This window comes from Muscardinus avellanarius (genome assembly GCF_963383645.1).
Source record: "Muscardinus avellanarius genome assembly, chromosome: 5".
Classification (NCBI taxonomy): domain Eukaryota; kingdom Metazoa; phylum Chordata; class Mammalia; order Rodentia; family Gliridae; genus Muscardinus; species Muscardinus avellanarius.
Window position 1 is genome coordinate 63,261,046 of NC_137790.1, and position 20,420 is coordinate 63,281,465.

At 41.6% G+C, this 20,420-nt stretch overlaps 1 protein-coding gene across 5 annotated transcripts in view; it reads left to right on the plus strand.

Annotated features, from left to right (window-relative positions):
• Window positions 1–17,000: 17,000 nt before the first annotated feature.
• Window positions 17,001–20,420, plus strand: part of SIDT1 (SID1 transmembrane family member 1) — a gene marked incomplete at both ends in the record, with an annotated part of 113,001 nt that continues 109,581 nt past the window's right edge. For all 5 annotated transcript variants that reach the window (XM_080696713.1, XM_080696712.1, XM_080696714.1 and 2 more), the window contains one exon: window positions 17,001–17,210. In XM_080696713.1, the coding sequence (XP_080552839.1) occupies window positions 17,001–17,210 (210 nt within the window). The remainder of the gene's footprint in view (window positions 17,211–20,420) is intronic.

Consider the following 20,420-nt stretch of genomic DNA (forward strand, 5'->3'; position numbering starts at 1 on the left):
GTAATCCCAGCAATTGGGAGGCTGAGACAGAAGGATCGAGGATCACAAACAGCCTCAGCTACTTAGTGAGGCCCTTTGCAACTCGGTGAGACCCTGTTTCAAAATAAAAAATAAAAAAATAAGGCTAAGGGTGAGCTGGAAGTATAGCTCAGAGGTAGAATGCCCCTGGGTTCCATCCCCAATACCGCCAAGAAAAAAGAAAAGAAAAGAAAAGAAAAAAAGAAATTGGAATCCTTATATATTCACTGATGAGTATGTAAAATAATCTATGAATGTTGAGAAATAATTTGGCTATTCCTCAAAAAGTTTAACACAGAGTTACCACATATCCTAGCAATTATGTTCCTGAGTATATAACCAGGAGAATTAAAATCTAGTGCATGAATATTCACAGCAGTATTATTTTTAATGGACAAAAAGCTGAAATATGCCAAATGTCCATTAACCGATAAATGTAGAAATATAATACTATTTGGAAATAATAAATATTATTTGAAAATAATAAGGAATTAAGTACTAATATATGCTACAGCATGGATGAACCTTGAAAATAACACACTATGTAAAAAGTTAAACCCAAAAGACCATATATTATATGGTACTAATATATGTATACATCTCCATTTAGAACAGGCAAATTCCGAGACATAAAGTAATTATTAGTTTCCAGGGTCTAGGAGGAGAAGGGAACAGAAAGTGACTGCTAATGGGTGATAACAGGTACAGGATTTCTTTTGGGAGGTGATAAAAATGTTCTGAAATTAGATAATGATGATGACTGTACAATTCTATGAACATACTAAAATTTTCAGTAATAATGGTGACCATATTTTTCTTAAGAAGGATCAGATTTTATGCCTTAGCATATGGATTTTGTGCCACTTTGAAACACAAGATTTTAAAAGTGGTAGAGTTTGTTAAAATAATAAGCCAGGTGTGGTGGTGTATGCTTGTAATACCAGTACTTAGGAGGCTGAGACAGGAGCAGTTTGGTTTGTTAACAGCCTCAGCTACTTAGACCCCTGAAACTTAGTGAGACCCAATTTCAAGATAAAGAATAAAAAATAGGACTGGGAGTGTAGCTCGAAGGTAGGATGCCCCTGAGTTCCATCCCCAGTGCCACAAAAAAATTTTTTTAATAAAATAATAGTAAAGATATTCTGATAGTTCAACTGCTAAGAAATTAAATAACATTAGCAGAGTCCAGAAAACTGAGGCCTGTTTGGAGAAAATCTGAAATGCTGATAGCTTCCTAATTGCTAAAATTATTGGTCCCTTAATTCTTAGGCCCTTTCCTGCTCTGTAGACACTCACTCCTGGGAGCCCTCTCTTCCCTTCCATGATATTCTTTCTTCCAATTTTTCTATTCTTTTCTCCTTTTCTTCACAGAATATTCTAGTCCCTTTTTTACATATAACTTGAGAACCTCTACACAGTTCTACTCCAGTACTCTTATCTTTCCATTAAATGCTCTCTCCCTTCATTCAATAATTGTTTGGAGGGAGTCTACTACATACCAGGTACTGGTTGTGCAATAGAGATAAAATACTAAATATGTTTAATTTAGTGCTACCTCTCAAAGAATCTACCTTCTAGATCATTTAAGAGGGTGTTCAAGCAGGGCATGGTGCCACATGCTTGTAATCCCAGTGCTTGGGAGGCTGAGACAGGAGGATCGTAGGTTTGTGGCCAGACTCAGCTACTTAATGAGGCTCTCAGCAACTTAGTGAGATCCTGTATCCAAATAAAATATAAAATAGGTCTGGGAGTGTAGCTCAGAGGTAGAAGGCCCCTGGGTTCCATCCCCAGTACCAACAAAAATAAAATAAAATAAAATAAGATAAAAGGGTATTCACATCTGCCTGTAGTGACCTCACCAAATCCCTTGAACAAAGTTATGAACATATCAGAGACAGAAATAAAAAATTATACCTTTCTTCAAAATATTTAATGTGCATTTCTGTCTACTGTACATCTCCCAAAGAGCTCAAAAGCAGTATATCTAAATGCAGCTCATCACCCACTACCCCTCCATTGCCTACTTCTTGATATATAATTGGTCGACTCAGTAAATGTCTGCTGAGTTAAGCTGAACTTCAGACTGCCATCCTTCTACTTACTTCATTAAAACCCTAGCTAGCATCATGTTATGTTCTCTTTCTTCTTGTCTCTTAGTCAATCAGAAATCAAAATCTATTAATTCTTTCCCTAAAATATCTCTCCCATCTGTGTACTGTCTCTATCTCTATTTGGAATATGTTTTTTTTCCGAGCCCTCATTATTTCTCCGAATTTCTCTCCCTTTCACTCACTCACTGCCTTCATCATCCACCTATTAAGTCAACAGATATTTTGAAAGTACTTGCTAACAGCCAAGCACCAAATATAGAAAAAAGTAGAATAGTCTGCTCTCATCGAGTTCAGTTTCCCAGAGGACCATAATAATAAAGTACCTTACCCTACACAACGAGAAAGAGCCGCTTCCTCTAATTCCCCCCCCAAAATGTTTAAGATGAGAGTTGAAGTATAAGTAAAAGTAAGAAGTGGGAGGGGTGATTTTGGTGGTGAGACCCTGTTTCAAAATAAAAAAAGAGGACTAGGGGTGTACCTCTGGGTTGCAAAGAGGAGAGGGGAACGGAGAGGAATGTTCCAGGCTTGGGAAAAGGCATTCACAGAGTCTGAGAAGTTCAGGTTCATTAACAAAGATTTGAGAGGCTAGAAAAAGTCCCAGAAAGAATGACATATTATGGCCTTGTGAGCCACAGCAACTTCAACACTGTCTTAAAGATCATGGAAAGTGACTACCAGCCTCTAAACAGTGAGTTAGGATGAATTTTTTCCAAGTCTACTTCTAAGGAGTGCAGGAAAAGGATCAAAAGGAAAACAAGAACGCTTTCCACTGTCCTGTCCATCATTCCTGCCCAGACATATGAATAGAGTATAGGTCTCGACCTTTACTTCCTTACTCAAAAGATTTTAATGGTGCCCCCCCCCCTTCAGAGAAGTCAACTTTCAGACCCTCCCCCATGTCACCAGTTCTGACCTTCCCGGTTTTTTTCACACATCTCTCACACATCCTAAGGCCAGGTTCTCCCTTCATATACAGTGGCCTTCATTTCCCTGTGCACCCTCGTGACACCCTTCAGGAGTTCACTGCATTCTCTACCTGGCTTACCCCCACATCTCCTCAAAACTTACTCAGGAGGCCCCTTCTAGAAACCCTGTCCGGACACCCGTCGGTTGAAATGTCTCTCCCTGTCCTAACGCATCCCGGACAGTTTGTCTCTTGGCGAGGCAGTAACGCCTGTGAAAGCTCTCATCGAGGGCCCCAAAATCTACCTTGGTGCAAATACGAACAATAGCGATGCGCATGCGCACATTCGGGTTTTGTTTTGTTTTGTTTTTCTTTTTTTCCTGAGAGCGCGCGGCTAGACAAATATCCACCCGAAAGGGCCATCCACTGTCAAAACGCACAGGGCCCGCCGGGCCTCCTGTTGTAAAGATCCCGGACCAGGCGTCTGGATCCCAGAGGACAGAAAGACTCTCGCCACCCGCTCTCCCGCCCATCTGAAGCCCGGCCCCTGAGGCTCGGCGGGCCTGTCCGCGGCAGACCTCCGCGCCGCATCTCCACCTGCCTTGCCGCGCTCTGACTGCCGCCTCCAAGCGACTAAAACTTCAGGCCGGGTTGGCGGAGCGCGCCACAGGTTAAGGAAGTCGCGGCTTCCGGGCCGTTGCCTGGGTTACCAGAGCCCCGCCCCGCGCTGTGCGCACTTCCGGCGAGCCGAGTACGCAGGCGCACTCCCAATCCCGGCTCGGTCTCTGGGGTTGGGGGACTAGCCACCAGCTCTGCAGTTTTCAGGACAAAGCATTGAAGGCATGTAGCATTAGCCAGTGTCTTGAAAATTCTCAAAAGAAAAAAAAAATGTTGCTGTCCACACCAGACTTCACAATTCACACGTACTTGCTTTCCATTCTAATCATTTATATTAAAATGTTTATTACCACCTACCTGTGCCAGACTCTGCTAGGTTCATTGGGAACTAAAAATCGGCAAGGTTCGTACAACATAGTAGCAGCTGTCAGTGACACAAACGTATGAACGATCAAAACGGTAGCTAGTGCTAAGAAGCCACCACACTAAATATTAAGCTTATTATATTGTAGGAATATTTTAATTTATCAAGAAAGCTGAGATGCAAGGATGAGGAGCCACCAGGGGAAAGAAGAGCATTTCTGCTGAGAGAAATGCAAGTGCAAAAGTGTGTGGCAAATTCAGGGGACAGGAAGAAGTTCAATGTGTCTGGAGTTGAGAGAAGAGTGGGTGGTCGGTGTAAGGGGAGACTGTCCTAGTAGACGCAGAACTGTCTACTAGGGATGACGTTAGGGACTTTACAAAGTACATCATTCAAAAGCAGGGATAATTTGCTTTGGTAGACAACTTTCTTAGCCCCTGGCTTTCTACTGTTAAAAAACATCCATATGTGAATCAACATACATTCAGTGCCTTCAAGATGCAAGGAATTGCCCTGTAATAGCATCCATTCTGAAGAGGTTTGATGTTCATACATTTAATAGTCAACCAACATTATCGTCCCTTGCCTACACCCTTAACTCCCTGAGTTGCTGTAATCACTTGGCAAATCGCCAATTTCCACTTAAGTGCTTGAGTTCTTGCAACTGAACATGGTAGAAGAAAAACACCCACCAGTTCTGACTTTAAATTCATGATCACTAATTGTAAGTGGGCCTTTAAGGATACTTGAAAATATTACAGATCCCTTCTCCATTGATCCTCTTACCCTCCTAGGTGACAGTTTTGTACTTTCTCGCATATTCATTCCCCTACACTCAGTCTCAGCTAAAGACCTATTTCCTTGAAAACACTGAATTAATGAGAACTTCCACAAATTTCCATCACTATTTCAATGTTTTCTATCAGCATCTTTCCTTTGGCTTCAGAAACATGAGCCCAAGAAACGTGAAGAAAACTGTATAAAAATATATCATAATCAAATTGCTTGGAACCAGTGATAAAGAAAAAAAATCTTAAAGCAGCCAGAGAAAAATGACATGTACACAAGAGCAAAATAAGGATAATATCAATTTCTCATTAGAAAACAAGAAAAAAGACAGTAGAGCAACAGATTACATGCATTGAAAGAAAGAAAACTTTCAGCTTAGAAGTCTATACCTGGTTACAATATATATTTTTAATATATATATTAAAAGGGAAATAAAGATGTTTTCATGAATATAGAAATTGATAGGCTATATCACCAGTAGACCCTCACTGTGAGAAAGGAGGCATTTTAAGCAGAAGCAAAATGATACCAGATAGAAAGCTAGGTCTTCACAAAAGAATGAAAAGCATTGGAAATTATAACTACTCGAGTAAATATATGAGAATATTTTCTTATTATTTAAGTCTCTTTAAATTTCGACTGGACATGTTGACACATGCCTTTAATCTCAGTATTTGGGAAGCTGAGACAAAGAAGATCACAGATTGAAGGCCAGCCTCAGCAACTTTGTGAGACTGTATTTACACATATACACAAACGCAAACACACACATATATGTGTGTGGTAATGGGGATTAAACCCAGGCGTGTTCTACCCCTGAGCTACACCTCCAGCCCCGTGTGTGTTTGTGTATGTGTGTGTGTGTGTGTGTGTGTGTGTGTGTGTGTGTGTTTAAACAGGAGGTGTAGCTCAGGGGTAGAACACCCCTGGGTTTTAATCCCCATTACCACACGCCTACGTGTGTGTGTGTGTGTGTGTGTGTATGTGTGTGTGTGTGTGTGTGTGTATTGTGAGGTATATAATATATGTAAAAGTAAAATGCTGGGTAAAATGGCAAAAATGCCAAGGAAGGAAAACTAAGTGTACTGCTTTGAGGTTGTTATACTATTCCTTATATATTACATCACATGAAACTAGACTATTATGAGCTGAAAATGTATAGTATAAACCCTAAAATCGAAGTACTATAATAAAGGACTTATTGCTAAAATCTTATAAAAAAGACAGAAATCTTATAAAAAAAAACAGAAAATGATTGAGCTAAAAGTATAAAAAAAGAATAAAGGGGGAAACAAAAGATGAAAGAAATAAAGAAGTAGCAACCATAAAATAGTATCAATCATCATATTAAATATAAATGATCTAAACACCCTATATTTTCCTATATTTTAATTTTAGTCAGCTTTTCTATCACTGTGACAAAAATATCTGACAAGCACAACATAAAGAAAGGTTTGGAGATCATGGTTTCCGAGGTCAATTCATGATTGACTGGCTTCAAGGCAGAAATGGCTCAGCGGCAGGGCTTTAGGGCAAAGAAAAAATAACCACTGTCACCTCATGGTGGCCAGGAAGCAGAAAGAGAGAAAGGGCCCAGGGGCCAATAGCATCCCCTAGACTATGCCCCTAACGATCCACCTCCTTCAGCCAAAACCCACCTTGACCTTGCTGCATTGCCAACACATGAGTGTTTCTGGAGAACATTTCATGTCCAAAGCCTAACACCCTAATTCAAAAGCAGAGGTTTTCAGACTGGATTTTACAAATTCCTTGCTACAAGAAGAAAAACACAAAAATGTATTTAATATAAAGACACAGTAAGTTTAAAGTACAAAGATTAAAAATAAGACATGCCATGTCAGATTAAAGTTGGAATGGCTTTATTAATGTTAGGCAAAATATATTTTAGAGCAGACTTTTTCCAGAGATAATGAAGGTCATTTCATATCAGTAAAGAAAATATTTAATCAAAAGGGCATAATAATCCTGAACATATATGCACCAAATAACAAAGCTTCAAAGTACATAAAGTAAAAACACAATACTGCAACCTAAAATTGAAAAATTTACAATTATAATTGGATATTTTAGTGTCAGTACCTGATTAATTTATAATACAAGTAAACAGAAAACCAACAAGATTATAATAGACTAGAACAACGCCAATCATCTTGATATTATCAACACTTATAGAACATTCCTCCACTATTCGGCAGAATACACATGCTTCTTAACTGTATAGAATGTTTAGGAGATGGACAATAATCTGGACCATAAGACAAATTTCAATTAATCCAAAAGAACTTACTAGATTTGTTCACTGACCACAACATAATTAAAACAAAAATCAGTAATAGAATGATTCTTGGAAAATTTCTCAGGTTTTAGGAGAAAAATAACACACTTCTAAATAAGCCATAACTGTAGTATGAATGTAGCCTACCAAACTTCATATGTTGAAACTTAATCACTAATGTGCTAGTACTAAGAGGTAAGACCTTTAGAAGGTGATCACATCATAGGCCCTGCCCTTCATAAATGAGACCAGTACCCTTATAAAATGCCTTGAGGAAACCTATTTAAACTTTTTGTTCTTTTTTTCTCTTCTGCTATGTAGAAACACAGCAATTGCCCCTTTCACCATGCGAAGACACAGCATCATACACTGAATCTACTAGGTGCATTGATTATGGACTTCCCTGCCTGCAGAACTATGTGACATAAGTTTTTGTTATTTAAAAATTATCCAGTCTAAGGTGTTTTGTTATGGCAGTGCAAATGGACTAAGACAATCACTAATCAAACAAGAAATCAAAATAGAAAATAGAATATTTTGAAACTGTATTGTTATAGTCAGATGTACAATGTCGCCTAAAGAGCTCATAAATTGGTTTTCAGTTATATAATTGATCATAAGATTTGTAATCCCATCTGTAGTGGTAATCTAGGCTGGTGAAGTGTGGCTAAAGGAGGTGAGTGCCTGTGGGATTGTGCTTGTGTCTTTTGTTGTTGTTGCTGTTATTTGTGTGTGTGTGTGTGTGTGTGTGTGTGTGTGTGTGTGTGTGTGTTACTGAGGATTGAACCCAGGGGCATTCTACCTCTGAGCTACACACCCAGCCCTATTATTTTATTTTTTATTTTGAAACAGGGGTCTCACTAAATTGCAGAGAACTTCACGAGGTTGCTGAGGTTGGATGCAAACCTGTGATCCTCCTTTCTCAGCCTCCCACACACTGGGATTACAAGCGTGTGCTACCATGCCTAGATAAATGATACCTTTTGATGGTTCTGTGAGATTGAGTTAAAACCTTGAGACTTTTCCAGAACACTCACACACAAATAGGTTTGCTTGTTTTCCCACAGTTAGAGATACCAAAAGAAGGGGGCTATTGACAAGCCTTCTTTAGATTATAGAACTCATTTAATACTTGGGCTCCCAGAAGAGAGGGACTCTTACTGGAGACTTATGCATATCATAAAGAAGTATCACAGTCTCAGAAAAACGTGGCACTATTGTCTTAAATATCCAGTTGGACCTACAAGGCTTTTCAAGTATAGTTTTGTGAGGGTAAGTTTAGATAGTCTCTAGCATGTCAGAAGAGAATGTTTCCCCTTCTTAAATAGGCCATACCCTAAATAGTGAACTATGTTCCTGGCAAAACAGTACTTTACTTTTCTTAAAACTTTATGTCTGCCGGTCATGGTGGTGCACACTTGTAATCCCCGCGCTTGGGAGGCAGAGACAGGAGGATCACACAGGTTCAAAGCCAGCCATGCTGGCTTAAGATACCCTGTTTACAAATAAAAAAATATATATATAATAGGTCTGGGAGAATAGCCCGGAGGTAGAAGGGTTTCCAGGAATCCCAGTACCACCAAAACAAAACAAAACAACTTATGTCCTTTTCTGTAAGGCTGAGAGTAAGTAAATGGAATAGTCTTCTCTGAGCAAGGAAAGAGAGCATGTACATAGTATAGCTGAATTGTATAACAAGGGAACTTTGAGTCTATTCATTCTTAATTACCAGGCTAGGAAAATAGGAAAGAGTTTCAATGAGCCTGAGGCGCCTGATGGACTCTGTATAGTGTTGTCCTCTCAGGTAAAGGCAAATGGTATTAACACTGAAAAAAGCAAAGTAGTATTCCTCTACAATGAAACAAGCAATTTGGGGAAGAGCTGATAACAGGATAATATTTGGGTTAGGAACTCATGAGAAGTGAATGTTAACCATTTTGCTTGTTTGTGTCCCTAAGATGTTTTTCCTTGGTGGTACTGAAGATGGAACCCAAGGACATTCTACCTCCAAGATATATCTCAGTCCTCTTTTCTTTCTCTCTCTCTCTCTCTCTCTCTCTCTCTCTCTCTCTCTCTCTCTCTCTCTCTCTTTCTTTTTAATTTTACAACAGGGTTTCACTAAGTTACTGTGATGACTGCCCTCAAACCTGCAATCCTCCTGTTTCAACCTCCCAAGTATACACTCTGAGGTTGTCTTTTTGTTTCTTTCTTTTTTTTTTTTTTTGATGGGGGAGTATTGCTGGAGATCACACCTACCATCTTATACAAAGTGCTCTACCACTGAGCTGCATCCCAAGCCTCTACCTGAGATCTTGAACAAATCAATATTCTTTATTCTTGCCCATTTTGTCCATTTGGTTACTCTACTGACATCTCAGGAATGTTACAAGGGCTAGTGCAGTTTGGGATATAAACCCTTGACTATAAATTTGAAGCCATCCTTTGCTTTTGACTCTAGTAATATTGGAGGAGTTTGGGTAACAGTCTAGTAGAAGCTATTTGAATTCTAATAGATTTCACTCCAATTAATTTTCCTATGCCTGTGGAAATATTATCCCTTAGAGTGTCAGGTACAGTGTCAAGATTTTTATATTGAGTGTGCACAGAAGGTGGTGGAGAAGGCAAAGGCATACAGAGGGCAGAAACAACATTGTGAAGTGTCCTCTGAAATCCCAAGAAATAGTTTCTCTGGTGTACATTTAGCACAGCATATCTCTCTAAATACAACTTCTAGGAGTGACATTCCAGAGCCAGGAGAAATATTTTTCAGTTAGTATCCAAAGTGTATAGTTAACAGCTAAGAAATAAGGATGAATCTCTGGTTATTTGAAATAGTTACCGCTCATATGGTATGTTTAGACAAAGAAAGACATTGAGCAAAGATGGAAGGGTTTAATATATACAAATTAGTATTATCCGAAACTATTTTCTAATCTATTCCAGAATCTGCTATAGTTACATCTTGTTTCTTTATTTTCATGAATGAACGATGGTCCAAAGAGCTTTTACTTGAAATATTTAATATGTGTAGATGTAGAGACTTTGACCTACTTTTCTAGTTGTTTGTTTTGTTTTGTTTTTACTCTAAGGTTTATTGGGAAAGAAAGATGCTATAGGTCCCTTTTTGGATTAGTTCAATCAGCTTTTGCGGAGATTTAGCATTTCAGGTTACTACCGATATATGTATAAGTTGATATTAAGTCAAGAATCCCTGGGTCATTTGTACCTAAAGTAATTCCAGATCATTCCAGATTCTTCTATGAACATTTGTTCTTCTGTTTGGGTTAGGGAAATATATAAGTATAGCTGTTAATTATTCTCAGGACTGAGGTTTGAATTCTACAGTTGCCTATGTACCTGATTTGTGGGGGGGAGGAATTCTTAGAGACAAATGGCATCTTGAGTTTTGTGTTTTTGTTTTTGTTTTTGCGGTACCAAAGCTGGAACCCAGGGGCATTTGACCTCCGAGCTACATCCCTTGCCCTATTTTTCATTCTTTATTTTGAAACAGGGTCTCACTGAGTTGCAAAGGGCCTCACTAAGCAGATGAGGCTGTCCGTGAACCGCGATCTTCCGGTCTCAGCCTCCCGAATGCTGGGATTACAAGCATGCACCACTAGGCCCAGCTCATCTTGAGTTTTAAGTAGGGGAAAGGAAGTATATAGAGATAAGGTGAAGACAAAGAAGGAGGTGTGGAAAGGGGAAGAGAGTGAATAGGATAGAGAGAGGCAACTGGAAAGTAAAAAGGGTAGGATTATACAAATTACTATACTGTATACATTATACTATGATAATGACTCTGCTTTGTTGTTCATCAAATTGTTCATTAACTTTAACCAAAGACTCTCTTAGTGAAACATTTGTGAATTAGTCTTTAATTTGGAGACTTGTATATACCAACCAAAAACTGTTGCCCATTGGTTCTGAGAAACCATATTCCCTTTCTTTTCTTTCTTTATTTCTTTCTGTGTATGTGTGTGTGTGTGTGTGTGTGTGTGTGTGTGTGTGTGTGGTACTGGGGGTGGAATCCAGGGGCATTCTACCTCCAAGCTACACCCCCAGCCCTATGTTTTTTATTCTTTATTTTGAAACAGAGTCTTACTGAGTTGCAAAGGACCTCACTAAATAGCTGAGGCTGGCCGGCAATCCTCCTATCTCAGTTTCCCAAATGCTGGGATTACAAGCATGTGTCACCACGCCCAGATCCCATGTTCCCTTTCTTTTTAAAGTGCCTCTCAGATAAACAGTTTTATTCAAGTCCAGTGTTTCCCAAGATGGCCATTGAAAGACCAAATTAGCTTTGGTGAAGTTGTGCCATTTAGAAATATAGGCAAAACAATTAGGATTGTAATGAGTGTGTGTGTGTGTGTATATATATATATATATATATATATATATATATATATATATATTCATTCATTACATATATTCATTACATATATACATATATAACATACATATATAATATGTATATATAATGTTATATATACATACATATATAACATATATATAGTTTTTCATGGAGGAGGAGAAATCAGATTCAAATAGTCTCATAAGAGCTGATAACAGTTGATGGAAAAAGAATCTTGTGAGTTTATATCTTGATCCCTGAACTTAATGGTTAACTGCTTCCAAATGTAGACCTGACAATCTGTCCTCCCATGGAGGTGAGACACCGGAGCGAATGTTCTCTGTGGATCAAGATCAAACTTTCAAGATAGAAACCTAGATGGAAGGATGAGCTTATCTGGTTTTATTGGTGACCCACAACAAAATTTGTCCAAATTAATGCTGGCTGAGTGAGAACTACACTGATATTTGAATTCAGGTCAATTCGAGGTTTATGGGCCCGGGTGTGGTGGCTCATGCCTTTATTCTAGTATTTAGGAGGATAAGACAGGAGAATCACAGATTTGAGGCCAGCCTTAGCAACTTATGAGGCCTTCAGGAATTTTATTTATTTATTTATGTATGTATTTATTTATTTATTTATTTTGCGGGTCTGGGGATGGAACCCAGGGGCATTCAACCTCCGAGCTACACCCCCTGCCCTACTTTTTATTCTTTATTTTGAAACCGGGCCTCACTGAGTTGCAGAGGGCCTCACTAACTAGCTGAGGCTGTCCACGAACCGCGATCCTCCAGGTCTTAGCCTCCCGAATGTTGGGATTACAAGTGTGCGCCACCATGCCCATCTGGCCTTCAGCAATTAAATGAGACCCTGTTTTAAAATAAAACAGGACTGGAGATATAGCTTCGAAGTAGACCAAACACAAACAAAAGGTTTATGGGATGTATGCCATATTTTACTCTATGGCAACACTTTGGGACAGCACAATACAAAACAAATCAGAGAGAAACGAGCAAAAGAGACAAAAAGAAATGGCCTGATTCCAACAAAGATGCTAAGTAAATGGAACCAATAACAAAACCCAGGTACCAAAATGAGACTCGATACCCAAAGAGCTTGAAAGCAAAGACCGCAGAGTTCAACACAGTGCTGACCAAATACTTCAAGCCCCATGCTGCAAGGTGAAGAGCGCCATGGTGAGTACCACACCTGGAAGATGATGGGTCCACAGTGACAGGCAGTGCAGGTAGTGTCTCTGTAGAGCCTTCAGGAAAACTATGAAAATAAACAAAAATCACACAAATAAAATGGTGTGGAACTTAAAAAAAAATCTATGGAAATAAACAAAGATCACACAAATGAAAACCAACACAGGCTATTTTGAGCTGGCTGTACCAAGAGATTCAGCCACCACCACTTGTGTTTGGCAGAGACTCAAAGGCAGGCAGGGATGAGGGAAAGCTTCATAGAAAAAAGAAAAGAGAAAGGTTTCAGGTAGGCTCTGACCAGTGTGGGGAAACCAAAAGTGGCTAACTAGAAGCAGAGTACTTTATGTTTTGGAGACCATATCTAGCTTCCTCTGATTGATCCCGTAATGAAAGCAAAGACAAAAAACAGGGAGGCTGACTCACTGACCAAGTCCTAATGTTCTGCTCCATTTGCTGCCAGGGTTGTGGCTTGGGACAATGGACTGCTGCGAAGGTTAGAGTGGCTTCCTGAGCTGATGGCCACAGGAGTTCTAGGTCAGAGTTCTAATGCCAATGCCCATTGTTACATTCAGTCTCTCACAGTGGAATTTCTTTTAGCTTTGTAAATATTAAAAACACCTGCCTGCAAGCCAGGCCTAGCCGCTCACGCTTGTAATCCCAATACTTGGGAGGCTGAGAGAGGAGGGATGGAAGTTCGCAGACAGCCTCAGCTACTTAGTAAGGCCCTCTGCAACTTAGTGAGAACTTGTTTCAAAATAAAGAATAAAAAATAGGGCTGAGAGTGTAGTTTGGAGGTAGAATGCCCCTGGGTTCCACCCCTAGTACTGCAAAAAAACAAAAAGCAAAAAACAAAACAAAACAAAAAACCTGCCAATAGACCATATTTTATGTTTTAGCTATTAAACCAGCAGTCATATAATAATATTTGTTTGTACAACAATTTAAACCTTTTAGTATAATTTTCTGTGGTACTTAGGATTGAACCCAGGAATATTCTACCTACATTCCCAGCCATATTTTATTTTTTATTTGCAAAGCCTTTCTAAATTGCCAAGGCTAGCCTCCCAAGAACTGGATTACAGGAGTGCACCTCTGCACTTGGCTTAAAATTTTAACAAATTTTTAAACTCATTCTTCTCTTTTTTATCCTTACAACAATCTTGCCATTCTGAGACATAATTAAGAATTAGATAATAATTACATAATTAAATTCATTCAATGAATTTGAGCTAGAATCAGGATTAGATCAGAGAACAGAATCACTCATAGTGTACAACTCAAAAAGAATTTTTTTTTTTTTTTGGTGGTACTGGGGTTTCTGGAAACCCTTCTACCTCCAGGCTACACTCCCAGACACCTATTTTCTTCATATTTTTATTTGGAAACAGGGTCTCTTAAGCCAGCACGGCTGGCTTCGAACCTACGCGATCCTCCTGTCTCTGCCTCCCAAGCGCAGGGATTACAAGCGTGCGCCACCACGCCCGGCCTTACAACTCAAATTTTATGGTACAGACACCATAAAATGGCCTGAGAATAACTATTTTGGGTTTCAAACTATAGCTAAGGATCTGTTCTAATTGCTTCTAATTTTATGGCTCAAAGTTAGGATAAAACCTTGAATGAAGAGTCATCACTCCCTTCAAATATCTGCCATGCTGTCATAGGAAGAAGGATTAGTTTTATTCCTGTGATTTCAGAGAGCTAAACTAGAAGAGAGGAAAATATCTTCCTAATAATGAGATGGTTGTCCCAAAGAAGGTGCTGCCTCGTGAAAGACCCAGTTCCTCATATCTCACGATTCGTAAGACTCAGTTATCCGACATCTCCAGAGACTGCTCAAACTGGCCCAGCTAATCTCAAACACCTTCGTAGATCCCAAATTTTAAGTTTCAAAGGGAAATTTTGTTAAACTTTTAAAAGAGGCATAGGCATTCAAATCCTGTATAAAATTGTTATGATTTTTTCCCCAAAGTCACCTTTGAATTAGCATTTTTGCTTACATGCCCATATATTCTCAAAACAGTTTTTAAGTGAAAATTATACCATAAGGAGTCATCTAAGTCAATCTTTCATCAGCATTGTTTTCTGACTGCACAGTTATAAAACTTTATACCAAAGATATTGCATTTATTTCTGATATTTCAATAAGTTGTAGGGATTCAATGAGGCTAACAAATTCCTTCCTCCCTTCCTTTAGATGACAAGTACTAAGATTTTTACCTATAATCATAAATCTTTGAACAAGATCGTTTTTTCTTCTTTATGACTTTTTTTTTTTTTTTGCAGTACTGGGAATGAAACCCACAGGCATTCTACCTCTGAGCTACACCTCAATCCTATTCTTAATTTTTAATTTTGAAACAGGGTCTCACTGAGTTGCAAAGGACCTCACTAGGTAGCCGAGGCTGTCAGCGAACTGTGATCCTCCTGTCTCAGCCTCCCAAAAGCTGGGATTACAAGTGTGCACCACCACACCTGGTTATGATTTCTTTTTTATTGTCCCTTCAGTTTGACAGTTATAATGTGGAGGGCGGGTGAGACTGGGATTGAATCCAGGGAAGTTCTACCTCTGAGCTACATTCTCGTCCCTGTTTGTTTGTTTGTTCTGCTTAAGATTGAACCAAGGGAGCCGGCTGTGGTGGCGCAAGCTTGTAATCCTCGCGCTTGGGAGGCTGAGACAGGAGGATTGTGCAGGTTCGAAGCCAGCCTCAGCTGGTTTAAGAGACCCTGTCTCCAAATAAAATATAAAAAAAGGCCTGGGATTATAGCCCGGAGGTAGAAGGCCCCTGGGTTCCATTCCCAGTAACACACACACACACACACACACACACACACACACACACACAAAATTGAACCAAGGGGCATTCTACCTCCAAGCTACACCCCCACCCATATCTTATTTTTTATTTGGAAACAGAGTCTCACTAGGTTGCTAAGAGCCTGAACCTGGCCTCAAATCTGTAATCCTTTTGTCTCAGCCTCCCAAATGCTGGGATTAAAGATGTGCATAACTCACCTAATTATATTAATTTCCAATTTATAAATAACTTAATGCTAAAATAAAACAGTGCATCCTCTCCCACACCTAAATTGTGGCTGTTCTCCGAGGACTTCCCATGCATCCTCTCTTCTCCATCCTTACCTGCCTTTGTTACCATTTAAAACTAATTCCTTTTTTTTTTTTTTTTCTTTTGCCAAGAGGATATTTTCTTTCTGTGATGGGCTATGCTTTCTAAGAAACTGAAAAACTCAATTTCTTAGCTGGGCATCTGTAATCCCAATTCTCATGAGAGGTTGAGACAGGAAGATGGAGGGTTCAAAGCTAGCCTTGGCAATTTAGTGAGGATGTCAGCAACTAGCGAGATGCTGTTTCAAAATAAAATTAATTAATTAATTAAAAATAGGGCTGAGAGTGTATCTCAGAGAAAGGATGCCCTTGGGCTCAATCCCCAGCACACCACACAGACACACACACCCCATTTTCTAATCCTCTGAATTCTCCCGGAATCGGGAAGAAATCACTGCAGAGTTAAAGCAGACAAGAGGCGGAGTGGAAAGAATACTTTTTGCATAAAACTAGTTATTCGGAGTCGTTTTGGACAACTTCCGGGACCAGACTTCAGGCAGAGCTGGAAATTGTCCTCTTTACCATATCTATTTTTTATGACTGTACATATTTACATACGGGGGGGGGAGAGGAGAGGAGAGAGATGACGTGAAGCTGTCCTCCGAAACATGAGGCAATAAGGAAGTAAAACAGGTGTCCCAGAAGGGGTTCCAATAGCGAGGCATAAAGAACAACCACCATCCACAGCCGCCAGCGCTCTCAGCAGGTAGCCACCTGCAAAAGCCAACTCGCGCACCCTCCTGGGGGACCCGCTCTTTTGCTTTCCATTTGATCGCCTGCAGCCAGGGTGCGCGTTTATTGGAAAGGGGCTGTGTTTTCTTCCTGGATGGCTGGTCAGGTTGATCCTTCTAGACGAGTGGATATATGTCTCCCCCCTAATGTCTCCAATGCCTTTTTCGTTGGTGTTCTATTGAGGTTGAGGGGGAAGAAATCGGTCGAAATTCTGTCTGGGTAAGTGGGGGGGGGGGGTTCTCAGTGATGAGAAAGGGGAGCCTGAGAAGCCGGAGGGGAAAGCAGGCGCCCCCCGCCCGCACCTCGCCGGCACCTCCTCCCTCCGCCCGTGACCTCCCGTGGAGACCCCGGCCCATCTCTATTTAATCGGCCCTGCTCCAGCGCGCTGCCAGGCGGCGTCCGCGACCCCCGGGCGGCTGTGGAGGGGCTGGGCGGCTCGGGCTCGCCCCCTACCCGGGGTGGCTCCGCTCCCCGCGGCGCCCACCATGCGCGGCTGCCCGCGGCTGCTGCTGCTGCTGTGCGCGCTGCCCTGGCTCCTGCGGGCGGCGGCCGGGCGCCCCCCGAAGCCCCCCGCGCCGCGCCGCGACCCCCGCGATCCCGCCCGGGGCGCCGACTTCGACCACGTCTACAGCGGGGTGGTGAGCCTCAGCACCGAGAACATCTTCTCCTTCAACTACACCAGCCAGCCCGGCCAGGTAAGACCGGCGCCCCTCGCCCGCCTCCCAGAACTTGACAGGTGTCAGAGCCCCGCTCCCCGAGAATCGCTGGGGCTTGGAAGCCTTCGTGGCCTGTCTGCTGACCAGCAGCCAGTGCCCTGCCCGAGCTGCCGCAGCCGGCCTCGGGGCCAACCCTGCTTGACCTCGCGCCCACCCTGGCCTGATCGCCGGCAGCCCCGGGCTTTGCAAAGGCGCGGTTCCCTGGAGCTGCTGCGGGTCCTGGCTCGCTGCGGGGCCTTTCTCGAGGAAAGTCTGGGTTTCTAGGTTTGCGGGAGGGGCGGGGAACCGAACCTCTGCTCCGCATCCCCTGCGGAGAAGAAACCTCGTTGCGGTGGGATAACCCTAGACCCTCCCGTTTCCGAGAGGAGGGGAAGGAGAGCTACTCAGACTCTAAAATGGAAATCGCTAAGAATGAATAAGAGTGGACTGAAGCCGCAGAACCTCTGTGTCTTCGGTAGTCACTTCCTGAGCTTCCTGCACGCGGTCCCAGTCTGTGCTTCAGAGAAGCCGGGGGACCAGGACAGAGACACTGGCGCTGCAGCCATCGCCGGGTCCGCCGAGGGTTTGATCTTAAATTGGGATGAATGTGAACGTTCTAGACCTGTTTCTGACAAGAGTTGAGGCGAGACAAGGGGTGGGGGGAGAATTGTTCCAGTAACTGTTCCCTTGACATATATAATCTGGTTATATAATGGAAGAAAAATGCATAGAGTTTACCTTTTTCTCCCCTCTAATATGGTACCCTCTGCAAACAGAGGGGAGAGAGAGAGAGAGAGAGAGAGAGAGAGAGAGAGAGAGAGAGAGAGAGAGAGAGAGACACCAGTGTACCTCCCTGCTCTGGATCTTCTTACCATATAAATGGGTTTATATAGCCCTTACTGTACCAGCATACTCTTGGGAAATTCCAAAGCCAGATGAATGATTGGGACACCACCAAATGCTTCCCTTTCTGATTCTCATCCGAGATCACAACTGGAAAACCTCCTTGCTTTGCTTTGTATTGCTCAGGAGAGACCAATGTCCCATTGCTCTTCCCAGACATCTTCCAATGGTCTCTTCTACTAGGGAAGTAGCGCAAGTACTCCTCCTTCAGCCTGGCACCAAACCCTGTGCCACTCTCCGAGGCAGCTCAGCCCTCACCTGGCCCAGCCTCCCATCACCTTTGGGGTGTGTGACTGTCCTGAGCAGAGTGGCTGTGGGCAGACCCTGTCCATTGCAAACAAGTGGAAGAGGACAGATTTACTTCCCAAACCCCACATAACTGACTTCTTCCTATCCAGGGTTAGGTGCCTAAAAGCCAGCTAATATATTGCATATGGAGTTTATTCATAGCCCTGTGGTTCCCTGGGAATAGATAAGTCTGAAAAAACAAAACAAACAAACAAAAAAACTCATGCTCTCTGGAGCAGAGTGTCAGCTTCACCCTGAATCATTGGTAAGATTACATGTGCAAAGTAAATCCTGCCTCGGGCTTTGCTATTTCTTGCCGTTCTGCTTAGATAGACTCACGGCTTTTAATATATTGATTGCATTTGCCTCCCTCCCCGCAAGTACCAAGTGAGTCCCTCTACTACTGCACAGGCTGCCCTGTGCGCAGGTGAGCTCACCTGCCTGACTTTCCTAGTAAACCTTGAGTTATTGAGGGAAGGGTCTCCTAGTATTCGTCTCTGTATCTCATTACCTAGAGTTCTGCCTGGCACATAGAGGTTTATGACATTCCTTTACAAAAATGAATAAATAAGTGAACAAAGATCTGGAGAATCTTTAAGCTGAAGTTAAAATAATATACATATATATTGTTTTCAATGTAATAGGTTGAAAGATGTGAGATCATTTCAGACCAAACCATAAAAATATTATTTTTCATTAAAAAATTATTATGTCAGCCGGGAGTGGTGGCGCACGCTTGTAATCCCCGCACTTGGGAGGCAGAGACAGGAGGATCGCGCAGGTTCGAAGCCAGCTGCTTGCGCTGGTTTAGGAGACCCTGTTTCCAAATAAAAATATAAAAATAGGTCTGGGAGTGTAGCCCGGAGATAGAAGGGCTTCCAGGAACCCCAGTACCACCAAAAAAAAAATTATTATGTCTTTTCTATTTTGCCTGTCCATGCATTGATATGCCCTTTATTGAGGCCAGGTGTGATAACATATGCCTATAATCCTGACTACTTAGGAGGCTGAGGCAGGAGGATTTTCATTTCAGGGGTGGCCAGGGTAACATAATGACATCCCTTAAAAAAAAAAAAAGCCCTTTATCTTATTAAAAATGGTGATAATTCATTTTTAAACCATCTTTGCATAATACAATAAAAGATTGACAGACTTTCCATTAAAATGTTACTCAGCTGAGAAATACGTATTGAAAACCATGTGACTGACAGATAGCAAGTATTTCAATGATTCTAATATCAGTGTGCACTAATATAAACCGGATATCAAACCTTACAGCTTTCTGAGACTACTTTTCAATATGAAAATGAGAAAGTGGAAGCCCAACCCACTTACTATGAGAAATTCTCCCTTTTCTCCACCTAGACTCCTGTTGATTTCTCTAGGGATGACAGTTAACTGATCTGTCTGCCTAAACCATCGCTCTCAATTTCTACTAATGGTCTCCTTTCTTCTTGATCTGTTTTGCCCCGTGGGTTGGATACCCGCAGCCCTGCCTCCCAATGTCACGAACACAGGCTGTGGTATATGGTAGAATCTTACTGAAGGTTTGGAATAAACCAAGGGAATGACAGCACAGTAAATGATGGGTGAGAGATTCAACCAGAAATCCAGGCAACACTGTACTGACCATTTACCAGCAATCCCTTAGCTGTAGCGATTTCAAGGTAGTGACTCTGCCCCAGACCTGACCTTGTCACCATCTACTTGGCCACCCCCTCCCTGTCCCATAATCGCCTCCACCCTCTAACTCAATGTTACTCTACCGTCTTGAATAGTTTTTGCCTCAATTGCTAACTCCAAACCCACTAAAGATCTCTGCTGAAACTATGAGCCAGGCATGGTGGCACATGTCTGTAGTCCCAGTACTTGGGAGGCTGAGACAGAAGTATCTCAGGTTTAAAAGCAGACTCAGCAGCTTAGCCAGGCCCTCGGCAACTTAGTAAGACCTTGTTTTAAAAAAAAAATATATAGGGTTAAGTGGGTAGCTCAGGGGTAGAATGACCCTCCCATCAGTTC